We start from the raw sequence: 16645 nt of genomic DNA on the forward strand, positions 1-16645 counted from the left end.
CTGAGAGTAATTCCAAAGTGTTTTATTGCTCGAGCTTGCACAGTGTGAGAACCCATTACCATACACCCAGCTACTTTCAATGCTGTTGTGACTGAAATGAAATACCACCACAAAACACAGGGCATTTTAAGAGTGAATTTAAATTTCCCTACACTTTATTTGCATTGACATACATTTTAATGGTTACCTAATTTTTGAGTTTTATTTCTTTCTGTAGGTGTTCTAAGAGTGAGACTTCTTTTGCCTGTGAACACAGTTCTTGATGGTAAGGCAACATTCTTACTTGTTGACAGAATGTACAGTGAAATGGTGGCATGCTGGCTCTCTGAACTTCAGTACTGTTTTAATCCATGCAGGGATCTGAATGAAATATTAAACAGCATGATAGTAGTTGATACTACAAAAAATAGTCTTATAAATATTTCACTTTAGCACTGCAAACATAATGAAAAATACATGTATGTTAACCAATGGTAAACTATTTCTCCTTCAGCTATTCAAAGAGTAAATTTGGTATGTCCACATTTAAATGTTACTCTCAGTGGTCCTTATTTAAATAGTTAGCACAGAGTTTTAGTCACCATATGAGTGTACTTTTTCAGTTCTAATTAAAAAAATTATAATCCTTTGTCTTAATTTTCACTAAGGAGTTTTGGACAGAAACCACAAAGAAGCATTGTGTAGTGTTCATACATTGTTACATATATCCTATTTTTTTCTCACTTTGTTAGAAATTAATTATATTTATTATATATTCCTTTCAGCATTGTGGTAGTTAAAGGTGAGCTCATGTTTACATTCCCATTATCTTGTTTGGTGGCCATAGTGTCTGTAACTCAGCAAGGTGCTGAATTATGTTCACATTTCACATTTAATGATAACAATTCTCTGATTCAGCCTGGAAATTCTACCTGCATGACCTGTGTGACTTACACTGTTCTTAACTAGCATTATCATCATTAATACCTTAATACAAGCATAGAGTTAAGAAACTGTTTATTTATTCATGTAAAGTTTGTTTTGATGCCAATTATTTTCACTGCAGCAAAGTATGGATTTGGTGACTTCAGATAAAGGCAGGCAGGGAGAAAAAAATGATGAGATGATCTTTGCATCAGGAAAAGACTTTGATTCCCCAAGAATCAGAATTTCCCATCTGTGTAAGCTACCTTAACTTTTCAAAGAAGATTCATTGAGTGCTACATTTTGATTATTTTCAGGTAACACCATTACAAATGAGAAAATATTCTCTCCAGAGACTATAAGGAGGTCATGCTTTTCCACCTTATAGAACATGCTAAAGCAATATTTCCCCACCATAATCAGTGCATGATGCAGGCTGGCAGGATGCCACCTCCAAAATGTGTATCTGCATGGCAGTGACACAACAGAAGCGTTTGCATAACCTGCAAGCTCTTTGAGATCCTTTGCAACAAATGCCACTACATACCTGTGAAAGGTAGGCTTTTTTCAGCAAAGAGTTAGATTGATTTCTAAATTGTGTGAATTTTTTATTGTTCTAGGTAAAACTGATGAACAATCAGACCATGTTGTGTAGCACTGAGGTCTAAAATTACTTGATGTAGCTGAGAAACTGATGTCAGAGTAGATCACCACTCAGCTGAGAAGCTGCAAGGCAGAAGCATCAATCCAAACCTGCCTTTCAGAAGGTCTACACAGCTCGGGGTCTGTTCTTCTCCAAGCCCCAGCTGCACATGGGGATGGATTCATGGGCATTTTGGAAATAGAGAGCCCCTTCTCAGCTTGGATTCTGCCCTTCTGAAGTCCAAGCAAACCCTCACTACTTCCCCGGAACACTGTAAGCACCGTCTGTTGTGGTAGCACACGTGCAGACATTTACCAAATGCACCATATTTAGAGCACATCTAACCAGAGATCATCTTCAATGATTAAAAATCTCTGAGAAGAGATTTTTTAGTAATTAAAAAAGTTCAACATGTGATCAGAGTAAATTATGACAGTCATTTTAGAAGAGTTAAAAGAGGCTTTTCCACCCTGCATTTCCTGCTGGAATATGTATGGCCAGCTTCAGATTTATCATCTGCAGCTTAGGGTCAACATTATATGGTAAGACCTAAATAATGCACACCTGTAATCATGAACAGTGTTCCAGAAGTTTCCAAATACCACTTTGTATTGTGAAATAGCAAATCCATCTAATGTTCATTTTCTTAAATGTCATACAACTGCAAAATGGCAAAAATACAAGAATCTACTTGTTTAATAGCAGAATACTGAATGAAATAGAGCAAAGAAATATAGATAGAATTTATAATGGCCCACATACCTCAAGATACAGGTACTCCACATTGCTAACTTCTGTTGCACTCTTATGCTCTTAAAAATGGACTCTCTAAAACTGGCTGATCAAATCAGGTTACAAAATGGCCTAATCAAAGTGGTGGTGATTTTTGGCAAATGAAATTAGATAAATAGAGAAATAAATATTTGGTAAATATTCCATGTCCTACATAGCATATATCAGAACAATTCTGATATACATATATAGAATATGCCTGTTGTAGCCTAGTCCTGGAGCTTGAGGACAAAGGGATGTCCTAAACTGAACACAACATACAACTCATGACAACATGGGAATGTTGTTAAATTTATCTAAGTTAAACTTGTCAGGGTGAAAAAAATTTGGAGGGAAAGAATCTGTCTTTGCAACACACTAATTCAGAGAGTGGACAAAAGTATAATAGGCAATAAATAGACATCTTTTGAATCTTATTAAGAGCAAAAAATCATATTTGTTTACTTGTAAATGATGCAGCATTACAGAATATAGGATATTCTGCCATTAAAGCCAAGAGCACAAGAGAGACAGTTAGAATTATTATTGGTATTATTTTAAACTCCATTCTAAAATATTTTTTATCAGAATACTTTTTTCCCCCAAACACAAAACATTAATTACAAGGAAAAATTTCTTGCTTCTGAGTGAAGAGAGGAGAAGAACATCATTTGAAATCTGGCTTTACAATTTTTTTCAGAAATTTGTATCCCAATGCATTATATAGATAGGATCACTTAGCACAAAAGTGCACAAAAAGAAAAATATAAATATAAAACTTGAATTCAATAAATACTATTTAATTGCAAATCAAAAAAGTTATTAAATATCTTTTTGGCTTTCCTGAATATAATGCCTAATGAAAAAATGAAGATCATGGTAAAATTAATTATACTAACTTTATTCCAAAAGTAAGCATAAAGATAATCTCTCAAAATATGGCCATGTTTTACTACTCTTAAAAACCTTTAGCAGTCCAGCCAAGCCAAGCACTATCAAAAGCTGTAGCGTAGTTGCTTTTGTTGGTACTTTGCTAGTCTTTCCTTTTTCAGAAGCACATGTATTTCCTTTACATTTATACTGAAGTAGAAAAACAGTTTTCTAGCAATCAGGCTCCTCTAGCTAATATGACCAGATTTAAATGTATATAATATATGAATTATAAATACATTTAAATACAATAATAAAATCCCTCTGCTTTCAGAGAGTTCTCAGAGTTAGGCTGATTTGTTTGTGTCCACTTATCGTTATTCTACTGCCAGGTGATATTTTCTATTCAAAACATTTCCTGTAATATCTAAAAATATTAAACCATTTTGCCAAAGGACATGGATGAATGGACACGGTCTTCAGTGTTTGCTTGTCAAAAGTATATCTGAAAGACAGTATAATATAATGTATACAGGGACAAATAAGAGAGAAAGATACAGTTGATTGTACTGGAAAATAATCTATCAGATGGATGGGTAAAGTCTCCTAAGAGTCATAGAGCCTCTCATTTTTAGATTTGGATGTCTCAATTAGGAGGACTCGCCCTTTTAAAGACAAGTGTCTGTGCCTGTGCAAGGAAGAGTTTCCCTAGTCTTTGCTTTGCATAATAATCTGAGCACTCACACAGAAGGTGGGGGAAGTGAGTACTTGACTTCTCTCCCAACTCAAAGTAATTCAGAGCCACATCTCAATTTCTTAGGAGAGTGGCCTAAATAACTGAAGGAAAACACAAAGGCACAGAAATAATAAGAAAAAAGACTCAGATCTGAACCTGAATAGCTCTGAGCTTATCCTGAGAAGGAAAGATCTACGATACACAGCCCAATCCTGTGACCGTATTTTTAATATTTAAGCAACAATTATCTGCTATAAAATGCAGCAGATGCACTCTGATCACTTATGACCCAAACTGATGGCTCCAGCATTGTCATATTTCTGTTTCTGAATGAAAGCTGCTAAGGCTGCCTCATTTTGTGTTGAATTAAGTGCTGCTCTTACTTGCAAGTCCAAAACTGAAAGGCATAGTGAGGTATCTCCTGTTAGGTATCTCCAGGTCCCAGCAAATATTTAGGTATGAGGATTTAACAGACTGGTACTGACATATGCAGGCAGAAAAGTTCATAGCCTGGGAAATATGAATCACAAAATTTTGGCTAGGGGTATATCAGACTTGTAGCTTTGCAAACCTAAATGTTCTTTCTGTTCCTTGTATTCCCAGGTTTTTCATGTTGGTGAAAGTCTGTGTTGTCTGTGCTTGAAAAGCACTGGAATCTTCCAGTCATAATCTTTAGTAATTGCCAGTTATATCATGAGCACTGTTTCATGCAGTCACTTCAGTGACATGCTATACTTACTAAAAGATGGCTCACACTGGGGCTGGACAGTAAATTATAAGGTTTGCTCATGGTTTTAAAAGATGTAACACCTATTTTTCAGCAATCACCAGCAATGCACATGAATGAACAATCACCAGATATGCACATTAAGAAGTATGAGTGATTGCTGAATAGCATTGCAAATGATATTAAAAGCAATCTGACATCAATGCTACTTCTCGTTTATTGCATCTCAAAAAGAGTAATAACTATTGTGACATAATAGGTGGGTCTTCCAACAAGAGACAATGAATCTCATTTTTTGTAAAAGGCAGAATCACAGAGAAAAATACAGACGAAGCCAAAATAGTAAAATTATTCCAGAGTCGTCACTGAAAACTTTGGAGCTAGCATTGTGTTTAAAATTTGCAGATAATATTTTTCACACCTCAGTTACTGTATATAATTCCCAAATTAAGCACCATCATCCATGAAAGGATCATAGATTTTTTCTTGTAATTACTTTGCTAAATATTTACAAGTTTCTTTTTAATAGAAAGATCTTATTTTTACAGTGTTCTTACACCCTGATTTAGAGAATTCTAATTAAACAGCAAGTCCTTCAAAACCAACAAACTCACTCCACGAATTCATGACATAAAGTTTTGTCCATGTAGTACATTTATCAGATCTATCTTAACTATTGTTGTGAATGCTGTGTGTCCTTGGCAAGGAACGAACTGAGCTGGAGCTGGGACTGCCTCTGTGGACACTGGCAGAGCAAAATGAGTTGGGGGAAGCACGAAGGTCAGAAGCTCAAGGTGGGGTGAGAGAGCCCATTAAAAAATGTACCAGGCCTGGAGAGAGGCAAGTTCATGTGAAAAGTAAGGGCCAGTTTTGATAAGTCTTTTACACTTGAGGCAAACCAAAGCCTTAAAGGAGAGAGACACAAGTGGATCCCATTCCTTTGCCACTATCTCTTTAATTTACAACCAGGAAACATTTGAATTATCCCATGCCTCAGCACAGATAAACACTGGCACTTGGTCATTTAAAAGATGAAAGAGTGGAAAAAGGATATTGAACTGCATGAAAAGACAATGGAGAAAAACTCTCTAATTTAAAAATGCCACAAATAAGAATACATTTTTGTTTTTTTTCTTTTACACTCCTTATCTCTCTAGCTCACACCTTCTTTCCAATCTCTTTCAGAAATAGCTCTATGAATAGCCCTTAGAACAGGCTGTAAGTGCTTAGAAACAGGGACTACCACTTGATTTCTTGCCTCACAGGGCATGACAAATATGAGGTCCCTGCATCACACCCCCATTACTTTTGTGCCACGTTTTCAACAGCCCCATGCAGCTTCAGTTTCAACCAAGCAGAAAAAAACAGATGATGCTATAATTTCTATGTATAAAATAATAACAAGCACATGAAAAAGTTACCATGATTAGAAGATCATATTTATTTCTTTCTGATAGGAGAGAAATGTAATTCAGTCACTGATTTTATGTGACCTTGACTGAAGTACAAGCCTTTTTGCAGAATTACTTAAAGCTATATCAACTATAAAAGGATAACTTTTCATATAAGAATATAAACAGATATTATTACTTGTGCCTTAAGATGAACAAGCATGTGTGGAAGAAGGAAAGTTGATGCTCACTAGGGAGGATGAACTGATTATTACCGGCATATAAACTAGATATTCAATAAGCAATAGATTGCTTATTTTCCTTACCGATTATAGTTTGCACTGATCTCATGTGTATCTCAGCTCCTTAGATAAAAATGCTCTCTGAGTTTTGAGCTTAGTAAATAAAACCACAAAAATTGCTATGATTAATCTTTTCACTGCTGTTGCCACAGACTGATCAACTTGGACTCTGTCTACCACGTACAGAAACCTAATTTACAAGCCATTAAATTCACCTTCATTTGACCTGCCTGATTGTGTTTGGCAACCTTTATATCTGACTTGTTCACCCCCAAAAGTACAGCTGCAGAAAAACCACTTGTGCTGGATGGCTGGATGCTGTGTCACCCTCTCCTGCAGCCCTCTCTCCCACAGATGTGCTTCCATCCGTGCAGGGATGCAGCAGTGGCAGTAAAAAAGCATAAAAAGCATGTCAAAGCGTGGTATTTTCCCTAGGCATAGTGACACTACATGATAGTGGATGCTTTTGGAGTTTGATTTTTATGAAAGATGGGACTGATGTAGGTACTGGCAGTTTTCAGTGACTTGGGAAGGATTCTGCAGATGTTTTCAGAGCTTCAAATACTTAACTTTTACATGCATGGGTAAGATTATGTATTTGCACACACCTCTAAGAGAGAGAGAGCAAATAAGCAAATACAAATGCCCATTGTTCTAAGGAAATAGCTGGACTATTTCCAAAATGAACACATTTTCACCTGATTCCTTTTCCTATGGTGATCCTCAAATGGCATGGAGTGTCCAGAATGGTGTCCACAATTTTCTGGCTCTAATTAGTTACAAAGAAGAATAATGTCTCACGGGTTGTGGGTGGGCTAAAAGAGGTGACTACCATACACTGATCATCTTTCAGATTGATCTACTTTAGCAATAATAAGGCAGAATGGGCCTAGGAAAATTGTCTGACTACACTCAACACCAGCACAAAGACACCTTGATCAGTGTGATAATGCAGTGAAGGTCACTCTAGACTCTTCCAGACTTGCTTAATTTACCCTACAGATCTATTCTTTCACCAAGAATACACCATGAGTCACAAGGAAAAACAGGTATCTACTTAAATATGGTGTTTATGTCACATATTCATAGCCCTTGCACATTCAGTCTTGATGAGTCTGATTTGGAGTTATGTATATTGAGCTGAAAAAGTATTCCCAGTGATAAAGAGTTAAAGAAAAGTGGGTTTGAAACAGAAATAATGAAAATATGTCTTATTTCTTCATAGGATCATCATTTGACAAATGAAGGTTCAGGGTTGAATCAGCCTGCATTAATCTTATATGGCCCAAAATCAACCTTGGTTTTGATTTTGCAGGTCTTCCTGTTGAGAATTTTCAGTTTCCTATTAAGATCTTCAGTGGGAAAATGGTTAACCTATTGAAATTACAAGGCAGTATCAGCTGAAGAAAAGTTTGTCCTCTATCGCACTGTGAACGTAGCTGTGCAATAATAGTAACATCTATTTCTGATGTCAGGATAGCTTGTCCCTCTGCATGTAGGAGACCATTATCCTGTGACTGTGTTCTGTTCTGCTGATATAATCTCTTAAATAAAGCTTTACTGTTTACTTTCCTTAATTGAAGAACAATGGAAAAGACATGGCCTTTAAGAAGCTTCACTTTAGTCACTGCCTTGGAGCTTTGAAGGTGTTTCAAGTTGTCTTTCAGTGTACTTCAAAACATCCTTGATAAAAGAATGCGTGTGGAGGTGAAGTGGGGCTTTTGCTGGCAATTATATTTTATGCAGAGTTGTATAAAGTTTACTTAGCTGCCATTCTTATGCCAACTTTCTCACCCCAGTTTTCATCCTCTCACTGCTCTGCTAAGTGATCAAATCCTGTAAAATTTTTTTCTTGCATGTCTTGTTTTGTCCCTTTTTGGAGCTGAACATTTCTTTAAACGATAAAACAAATTCGTGTTGGTTTTGGGTTTTTGTGTTGGTTTTAATCCTTTCTGGGTTAAAATCATCAGAAACTCTTTTTAACATAATTTTAATTTGCTAGGCCTAAAGGGAACCCCCAATGTAGACGAGCCTTGCAGAGATAGAAGGGCAGAGAGACTTGATAATGGCAGACATTTTCCTTTTACTCTGGACCTGGACAATATGAATTTACTTAACATTCCTCTTCACCCAGGGGAAAAAAAAATAAAAGAAAACAATTGCAATACAGTCTAAAATAGAAACTCATAACAACTAGCACATGGCTACAAAATTATCAATTAAATGTGTATGCAAACTGCACAAGAAGAATGGGAAATAAGAAATCACTCACTGGTAAGAAAATGCTGGGAAGTTGGGCCAAAATCCCTGTGAGCTTCATGCAGTTGCTTGATGCGCTCATCAACGGCCACCTGTTAAGAGAGGAGAAAAAAAATTACTCTTTTCTAGACAAGAAACAAAGAGCAATTATAGTCAGGTCATTTTTTTATTAATGAATGTTCAGTTTAAAATTAAGCAATTTCCTGCAACAAATGTTATCCTTCAGAGTCTTCAGATGAGATTAAATGTGTCACTGGAAATAAATAAGCAAAAAAAAAAAAAAAAGGGTTTTTTTCTGTTTTCCCCATCTTAACTGTTGCTCGAAGAAGCTAAAAATGAACAGGCTGATAAATAAAGGTATAGCAAATTGGCCTGACATTATGTACCTGAAAATAGTATGACTGCTGCTTGTCAATACTGAAGTCAGAATATCCATCTGTTAATATTTTTTCTAAACTACTTTTAAAGTACTTTTCAAAGTACAGTATTATAAATCAGCACGTGAAAAGTAATCTCATTTACTGTGGACAGAATAACCACATTTCAACCAAGTGCTGAAATGAGGTTAACCAAAAGAGAGCAGCTGGTAAAAACATTTTGCTGTTCTTTTAATCACTCAAACCTTAGCCCTGCAACCCTTTCCTCAGAACAAACCTTTGAAGAAAATGTTCCTAAGGTTTTGTTGGGTTGGTGTACTGCATGAAAACAGAGACAATAGTTCAGGACTTAGTTTAGGTCCAGTTTTCCAGTGGTTTAATAGACTGTTAGTTACATAAAAAGTTTTTGTCTCACTTCCCTGAACTCTTCTTACGTTAATGTATGACACATGTGATAGATAGATAGACAGATAATAAGAACTTTTACCTTTAAACAACTCATCTTTAAAACAATACCCCATAAGTTACTATAACACAACAACAAACTATAGGAAAACTTATAAAAGATAGAAGACACTTCATGACAACAGAGCTCCCCAGGTTGCTGTTATTCGTGACAAAACTAAGACCCACAAAAAACCTGTTTTTTTCTTCTTATGGAGAAATCTCCAGAACCTTAACAAGAGAGACTTCTCTCCCTAAGTAAACTAAAGAAAAACTATTTTAGAGGTAATAAACTAACTAAAAATTTTAGGTTTTGTTTGTTTACATTATCATTGAAAAAAACTTATGGGAAAAAGTATTCTGAAAAGTTTATTTTGATTCTTACTACCTTTTTTCCCTTTAGTTACTTTTAATAAAATTTCCTTTATACCCTTTTAAAATTTTGAACCTACTTTACCCCTTCTCCTAATCCTATCTCACCACAGGAAACAAACACATTACTTAGGAAATCTCAAAATTAGTAAAATCTCAAATTAACAAACCAAAACTACTACAGACTGGTTTTATCTTTACCCTTGAAAATCTCAGTGGAGTATTGAGCAAGTGGCCAAAAGGGCATGGTTACAACAAGATTCCCTGGTGTATGAGTGACATCTACCAGTCTCTTCAGAACCTATATGCTAGAAGGATGACATTAAGTTAAACCTAAGAATAGGATTAGATAAAACAAGGAAAAAAAAACTTGAAAGTAATGATAGAATAATTTTGAAATGTAATAAATAAAGTAACTGATAGGAAGCAGGTTCACTTAAATATTGCCTGTAAGAAAAAGTGTTCCATCAACACTGGCAAAGCAGAAGGTAAGTGTATTTTAATTGGCCTAATTGTGATATATGTAACAAGGAAACAAATAGGTTCCACAAGTAAATTGTGATATACATAACAAGGAAATGAATGCACAAGTAAAAGGCAATCCACATTTTAAAACTTTCAGGGAATATTTTGGATGGTGGTAGGAGGGAAGTATTGTATAGTAACTGGGTATGATACAGTAAAAGGAAAAAATTTAAAATGGTAGAATTAATGAGTTATTTGATATGATTGTGTGTGTGTGCCAGATAACCCCTAGACCCCAACATCTTCTTTAACTAAGCAATAGCAATTTACTGCCAGGGCATGATTTATTTGCTTACAATTTTAAAACTAACACTTATAAGCAAAAATGCCCATTTGCTTTCTTTCCTCAAACCATTTTTCAGGTGCTTTTCCTGCAGCTCCCTTAATTTCTATGTCATCTTTTCTGGCTTCCCACTGAATTGCATGGACAGATGTTTCTGTTGAGTAATGCCTCATACCAGGGACAGACTTTGAGCTTGAGTTCACACCCAATTCACTGCACAGATAGAAGCTGGGGAAGTCTGTAAGTGCACAGAAAACCATGAAAGGGCTGCTTCTGGTCATCAGTATAATTGGCTTAAGTACAGAATAATTAACTGATATGCTATTATTTTTAACCAAGAAATGAAGTTCAATGAAGACTAGAAAGATAATCTTAAACATACCTAAACACATGCAAATAAAAACCACTGGAAAAACATATTGAAAATGCATATGCTCTTTAGAATTGTCTTAAAATTACCTCATAACATACTTATTTCGTCATTAGGAAATATTGGTTAATGAAGAAATATATGGCTCTTCCTTTATATTAGTACATACTTTTCATTAAGTTAGCCAGGATGGAAAAAGTTTTTTGCTGGCATGAAGAATCCCTAAAGAGAATGAGAACTTTACAAACACACAGTGGGGAGCAGTGTTTCATATAGGAGAATTTCAACAGCCAAATAGTGATCAGCAAAGAGCATGGGAACCCTTTAGTACACATGACCACTGCCAGCACACAGCCTATACAACTTCTATAAGCGTGCTAAAAGTGAGAATTCCAATCCCTTCAAAATATCCAGGTAACCTTTAAACTGCACAAAATTATTAACCTGAAGATTTTTAGTTGCATATGTACATCAGCAAAATAATATACCTTACACACTTCAGGGTTAACTCTCCAACTGAACAGCTTTGGATGTGAGCCAGGAAATACCTCTTTCTAGAGGTAGAGTTTGTCAATACAGAGAAGAAGAAAACACTGAGAAACTTCAGAATTCTCCAGGAAATATCAACTGAGAATACAAAGCATTATTCCACTTGGCTCCCAGGAAATACCACTTGCTGATGTATTGGCATATTACCTTTTAGGTAAAAGAAGTAAAAGATGTAACTCACTTTCGGTAGTAGAGCAAGGAACATTATTGCAGTCAGTTTCTATTAATTTTATCAAAACTAACACATAAATGGTAAAATAACAAAATTTGAACCCAAAATAACTCAGATAATGATGTACAAAAAATACCCACCGAAACAATCCTTGCTTAAGAATGTATCTCTGATCCAATAAAATCAGATTTGGATTTGACTTAGAGACTTATACACCAACAATCTGAAAAAGGAGATTCTATATATATGTCTTCATAAATGTTTCATGATTCTTAAAAGAAATTCTCACTGGCATGTAAAAGAGTTTCTTATTTTCATAAACAAGCCATAGGTAATTCCCAAATTTTAGATTTTTCATTTGTCTTGTTTTGCCTTCAAATCAAGTGAAATATGCTCCTCCAAAATGAGCACAGTGTCTCTTGTATTTTTGTATGCTAGGCTCTGAACCAAGGGCAGTTAGAACAAGTGGTGAACAACTTGAGCCTTGTGGTATGGGAAGAAAACTGCAAAATTTTCAAGCCCATTCAAGCATTCATTTTCCTTGCTTTAAAGGGAAGAAAAAAAAAATGTGCTGTTAATAAAGGAAAATAAACTCTTCTCATTTCAGTAGTGTTGGCTTAGCCATGAAAAAAATACTACTTTAAAGGTGCTATTACCAGAATGTAATCTGCAGGATCACAGTGGATAAAACTGGAAGGGACCACAGTGGTCATCTGGTCCAGTCTCCATGGGATGGGATTGTGGATTTCATTTGGATACCTTTCAGGTAAAACTCCAAAGATTTCTCCACAAAAATTGTTATTAATAAATAAATGGATTTCTAAAAGGTCAGCTATTGCTTTATCATGATATGAGAATTTGATTTAAATAGACAGATATTTTTATATCTAATTATTACTTGAAAACAAACATCAGAACTTTCTAAAATTGGGATACTTGAACCGTTGGTTTTCTTCACTGGGGATGCATGCTTGAGAAGACATGCATTTCCTTTATTTATTTAATCCAATGTTTTAAATAACATGGATCTTCTTTCAATCGTAACAAATGAAAGAACCACAGCAGTGCAGTAAATATACTCGAGGCTGAAGATAGTAATATTAAGCATCCTCTACTGATTTTAAGTGATATTGACATGGTACAGAAACAGCTTCTGCTCAAAAAAAAAAAATTGGCTAGAAAAAAAAATTGAAGTCCTTCTCCTTTAAAGACTTTGAAAACATTTGATGAAACAAGTTTTGTTTCCCAGCACTTGGATGCAGCCCTGTGAACTGAATCTATAATCAAGTTCAGAAAAACAAATTAAGACAATAACAAAAGCAAAGCTCTGCCATGCAGTTGTTAGGAGTAGTTTCTAAGTACTTTACCTAAAGTGGGGTTTGACCTTGACAACATTTTTATAGCAGCTCCACTGCAGTCAGAATAAGGATTTGATAGATTTAACTTGGGTCTACTACTAAACTCTGGCAGGGGGTGTTGGGATTTGCCTTTTTTTTTTTTCTTCTTCTTTTTTTGAGGTTTGACTGTTCTGGCAAGGGGTGTTGGAATTTGTCTTTTTTTTTTCTTCTTCTTCTTTTTTTGAGGTTTGACTGAGAATACTTTTATGACATATAAAGTGTTCTTTTGTGTTTATGTCCACACTGCAAAGCAGGCCTAGATCAAGAAGGAAATAGGAGATGTTTAATTCTCACTATTTCCCATGTTTTCCAAGAGAACCCGACAGCAGCTGTCCAGCAGTGCTGGAGTTGATGAACTACTCCAAGATGTGCTGGAGGAAGGAGACCACCCATCATATTATTGAAGCTGTGTCTGCAAACAAGGAGTGGCCTCAGCAAAGAGCTAAAGGAATGGTCTCTCTGTCAATCCATAACCTTGTCCCTCTTGGATCTACCAACACTACAGAGACATAAGAGCCTTGGTCTAGCTGTGGTATAACCCTGCCGCAGCCTTGCCCATAGCTTTGATTGTTCAGTGGAGGAAATTTCCACGGGGGTGCCCATCTGAGCTCTGACTGCCCCCCGAGCTACCCGCAATGAGCCCTGCATGAGCCAAGGTGACTGCTCGGGTGCTTCTCTGTGCTCAGCACTCTCAGGGAATTCACATTCAGTGAACTTGGCAAGGAATTAATTTAAAAAAAAAATTACACGAAGGTGTGCAAGTAGCAATTTTTACTACTTATTAACATGAAGCAGCAGAAATGAGATCACTAGTTTAAAAAAGTGTAAAGAGTTAAGACAACTGTTGAATGGCTGGGATTCAGAGGGAAAATGGCAAGAAAAGAGAGAAAGAATAGAAGATTCTCATCTAAACAGCTATATTTAGCGCAGCAGCAAAAGGACACACAATCTCCTTTTTCTTCTTTTTTTTTTTTTTTTTTTTTTGGTCAAAATTTGCTTCACCAAAAGCTGTTCTCGCAAAAAGAGAAGGGCAATTTTGTGTCTCAATCAGCATGCATCCACACAATACTTACTAAAACAACACTCCTTTAATTTTCCCACCATATTCATAGCATTTCCAGAGCCTCCTGACCTTGACTCCAACCAAGCACAGCCAATTTGCCTGCATATCAAAGGAAACCGGCTCCTACAAGACCCTCTTTAATGTTGCCCAGCAATTCTCCTCCCAGGAGCTGAAAAGCTTCTTTCTTTGCTCTCACTGAGTCAGAGCTGTCAAAGCAGTGCGAGGCTGTTCCTCACAAATCAATAAACAGCAAGATCTGATCTGCTGTACTTCTAATAGCCCCTGAATTCAGTCAGTCACTCACCACTCCTCGCACATTAGGCGATAAGGATGGATTTAAATAAGAACACTTTGTGCTGTTAATGAGGAACAGCAGGGGGGAAAAGGCAATTGATAGCCATTGTTCCCAGCTGCTGAAATTCAGGTTTAAGTCTCGACATTTACTGAGTTGAAAAAACAGCTAAGGACAATTAGTTTTCTGGTGAAAAGTTCAGTATTCTGAAATATTTTGAGAGCGTAAAAATGTGCTTATTTTCCACATTGAATAAAAAAATAGATAAGTACAATGCTATTTGCATGCATTTACAGCTGTTACAAAGACTAAATTCAAATTTCTGGGTCCTGGTGGGACTGTATATTTCAGCAGATTGAAATCTGAGTGACTTCATGAAATTCCCATTCCAGTAAAAAAAACCCCAAAACATAAGAAATAGTAGAACACATGCATTGCACTTTGACTGCTTTTTTTATATTTTCAGATGAAACGAGAATAAAATGTAATATAAATTCAGGAAACATCTTAAAGCTTGGGGCACAGAGCCTTAGAAAACAGTAAATAAAAGAATTATCTACTTGAATTAATATGTCTATTGTGAATAAGCAGCTTCTTAGGCTTTTGTTTTATAATCCTAAATCTGTGCACTTTGGCCTTTGTATATCTCTGTGCCTGAGGAAAGGAAGTTAGTTAGGTCTTAAAATTTAAATAACAAAAACATCCAAATTTGGAGAGAATAAAACAGTTGTAAACCATGTGAAATCTTAAGAACAAATATCTTTAGGAAACAATTCTCTTAGAAAATGTTACTTGTTTTGTTTTGGATAAAAGATATTCTCTCAGGGAGGCCTTTCATTTGATATCCCCACTGTTCCCATTGGAGACATCACACAAGCTGGTGCAGGTTCTGCAAGGCCACTCTATGTTCCTTATTTCTATCCATGAAATTTTGTAGGATATAAAATATTTTATGAAACTGGTATGAGCTGAGAATGGGCTCAGCCTTTCAAAGGTACTAGAAACTCCTGTGCTGCCCTCCATTCTGGAACATTTCTTAACAAAGCTTTCAAATTCTTCACTGTCCAACAACATGAATTCTTTTCTAATATTGAGTTTTGTACCCATTTAATCAGTATCAACTATTTTTTTTCTGCCAGATTCCTTGCTGTATTCCTTTTATAATATACCAATAAACTGATTTTACAAACATTGATATTTAGCAACTATTTTTCTCAGAAAGCAGCACTACACCAATTAAAAAGTTTTCAATTTTTAATTTACATTATCTTCAAATTCAAATAAATAAATTCCCATTGACACCCCCTTGCATATTCCAGTCCAGGTGGGCTGTGGCTTGCCTAACCACATCTCTGTACTCTTGGACAGTGCTTCTATATTCCTCCTAGGTTACCAGTCCAAGCTTCAGCTTTCTGTGCAGTCCCTTTTTTATGTTTGAGTTTTGCAAGGAGCTCCTTGTTCACGCACACAGGACTCTGGGCGCTCTTTCTGGACTCACTGCTGTTCAGGATGAACCAGTTTTGAGCTTTTTAGAAAGTGATCCTTCCTTATCAATGAACTTTCTTGGACCTCTCTTACTTGCAGGGGTTTATCCTGTGGGATTCTTCCAAGCAGATCCCTGAAGAGGACCAGGTCTGCTCTCCTGCAGTCCAGCTTGTGCTCTCATGGTCACTGCAGCCAGGAGTGCCTTTGACTTTCACCTCCTCAGAGAGCCTCTCCTTGTTTGTGAGTGTGAGGTCCAGCAGAGCATCTGTCTGCACTGGCTCCCTCATCAGTTCTGTCAGGAATTTTCCCAGGAGCTCACTGCATTGCTTACAACCTGCTGTTGTCTCTCCAGCAAATAATCAGGCTGCTCCCCCATGGATGCTGTTTCCACTTGCCTGTAAAAGGCCTCAAGCATTTGTTCTGCAGGGTTAGGTGGCCTGCAGCAGACAACCACTACAGAGTCACCTATACTGGTCTGCTCCTTAAACCTCAGCCACAAGTTCTCAAAAGCTCTTTTTCCAGCATATCATTCCTACTTTAAAGTTCTTTTGTGTCTTTTATATGTTCCCATAAAACAAACTCCTTAGAGCTCTGACTGGGCAGACCTATAGATCCAGGGATTTCTCTTCTGCCTTCAGCAGAAAGCCGAAACTATATATACTCTTAGTTCTGTATTGTAAGCTGGGGAAAAGAGAAACTAAAATGTATAGGCTA

The 16645-nt window shown here is 36.3% G+C and overlaps 1 protein-coding gene across 8 annotated transcripts in view; it reads right to left on the reverse strand.

Moving 5' to 3' along the window:
- The window catches only part of DMD (dystrophin), a 1148466-nt gene that overhangs the window by 118348 nt on the left and 1013473 nt on the right, over window positions 1-16645 (reverse strand). For all 8 annotated transcript variants that reach the window (XM_041472370.1, XM_041472371.1, XM_041472365.1 and 5 more), the window contains one exon: window positions 8616-8694. In XM_041472370.1, the coding sequence (XP_041328304.1) occupies window positions 8616-8694 (79 nt within the window). The remainder of the gene's footprint in view (window positions 1-8615; window positions 8695-16645) is intronic.

This window comes from Pyrgilauda ruficollis, unplaced genomic scaffold (assembly GCF_017590135.1).
Source record: "Pyrgilauda ruficollis isolate IOZ18807 unplaced genomic scaffold, ASM1759013v1 scaffold29, whole genome shotgun sequence".
Lineage (NCBI taxonomy): Eukaryota > Metazoa > Chordata > Aves > Passeriformes > Passeridae > Pyrgilauda > Pyrgilauda ruficollis.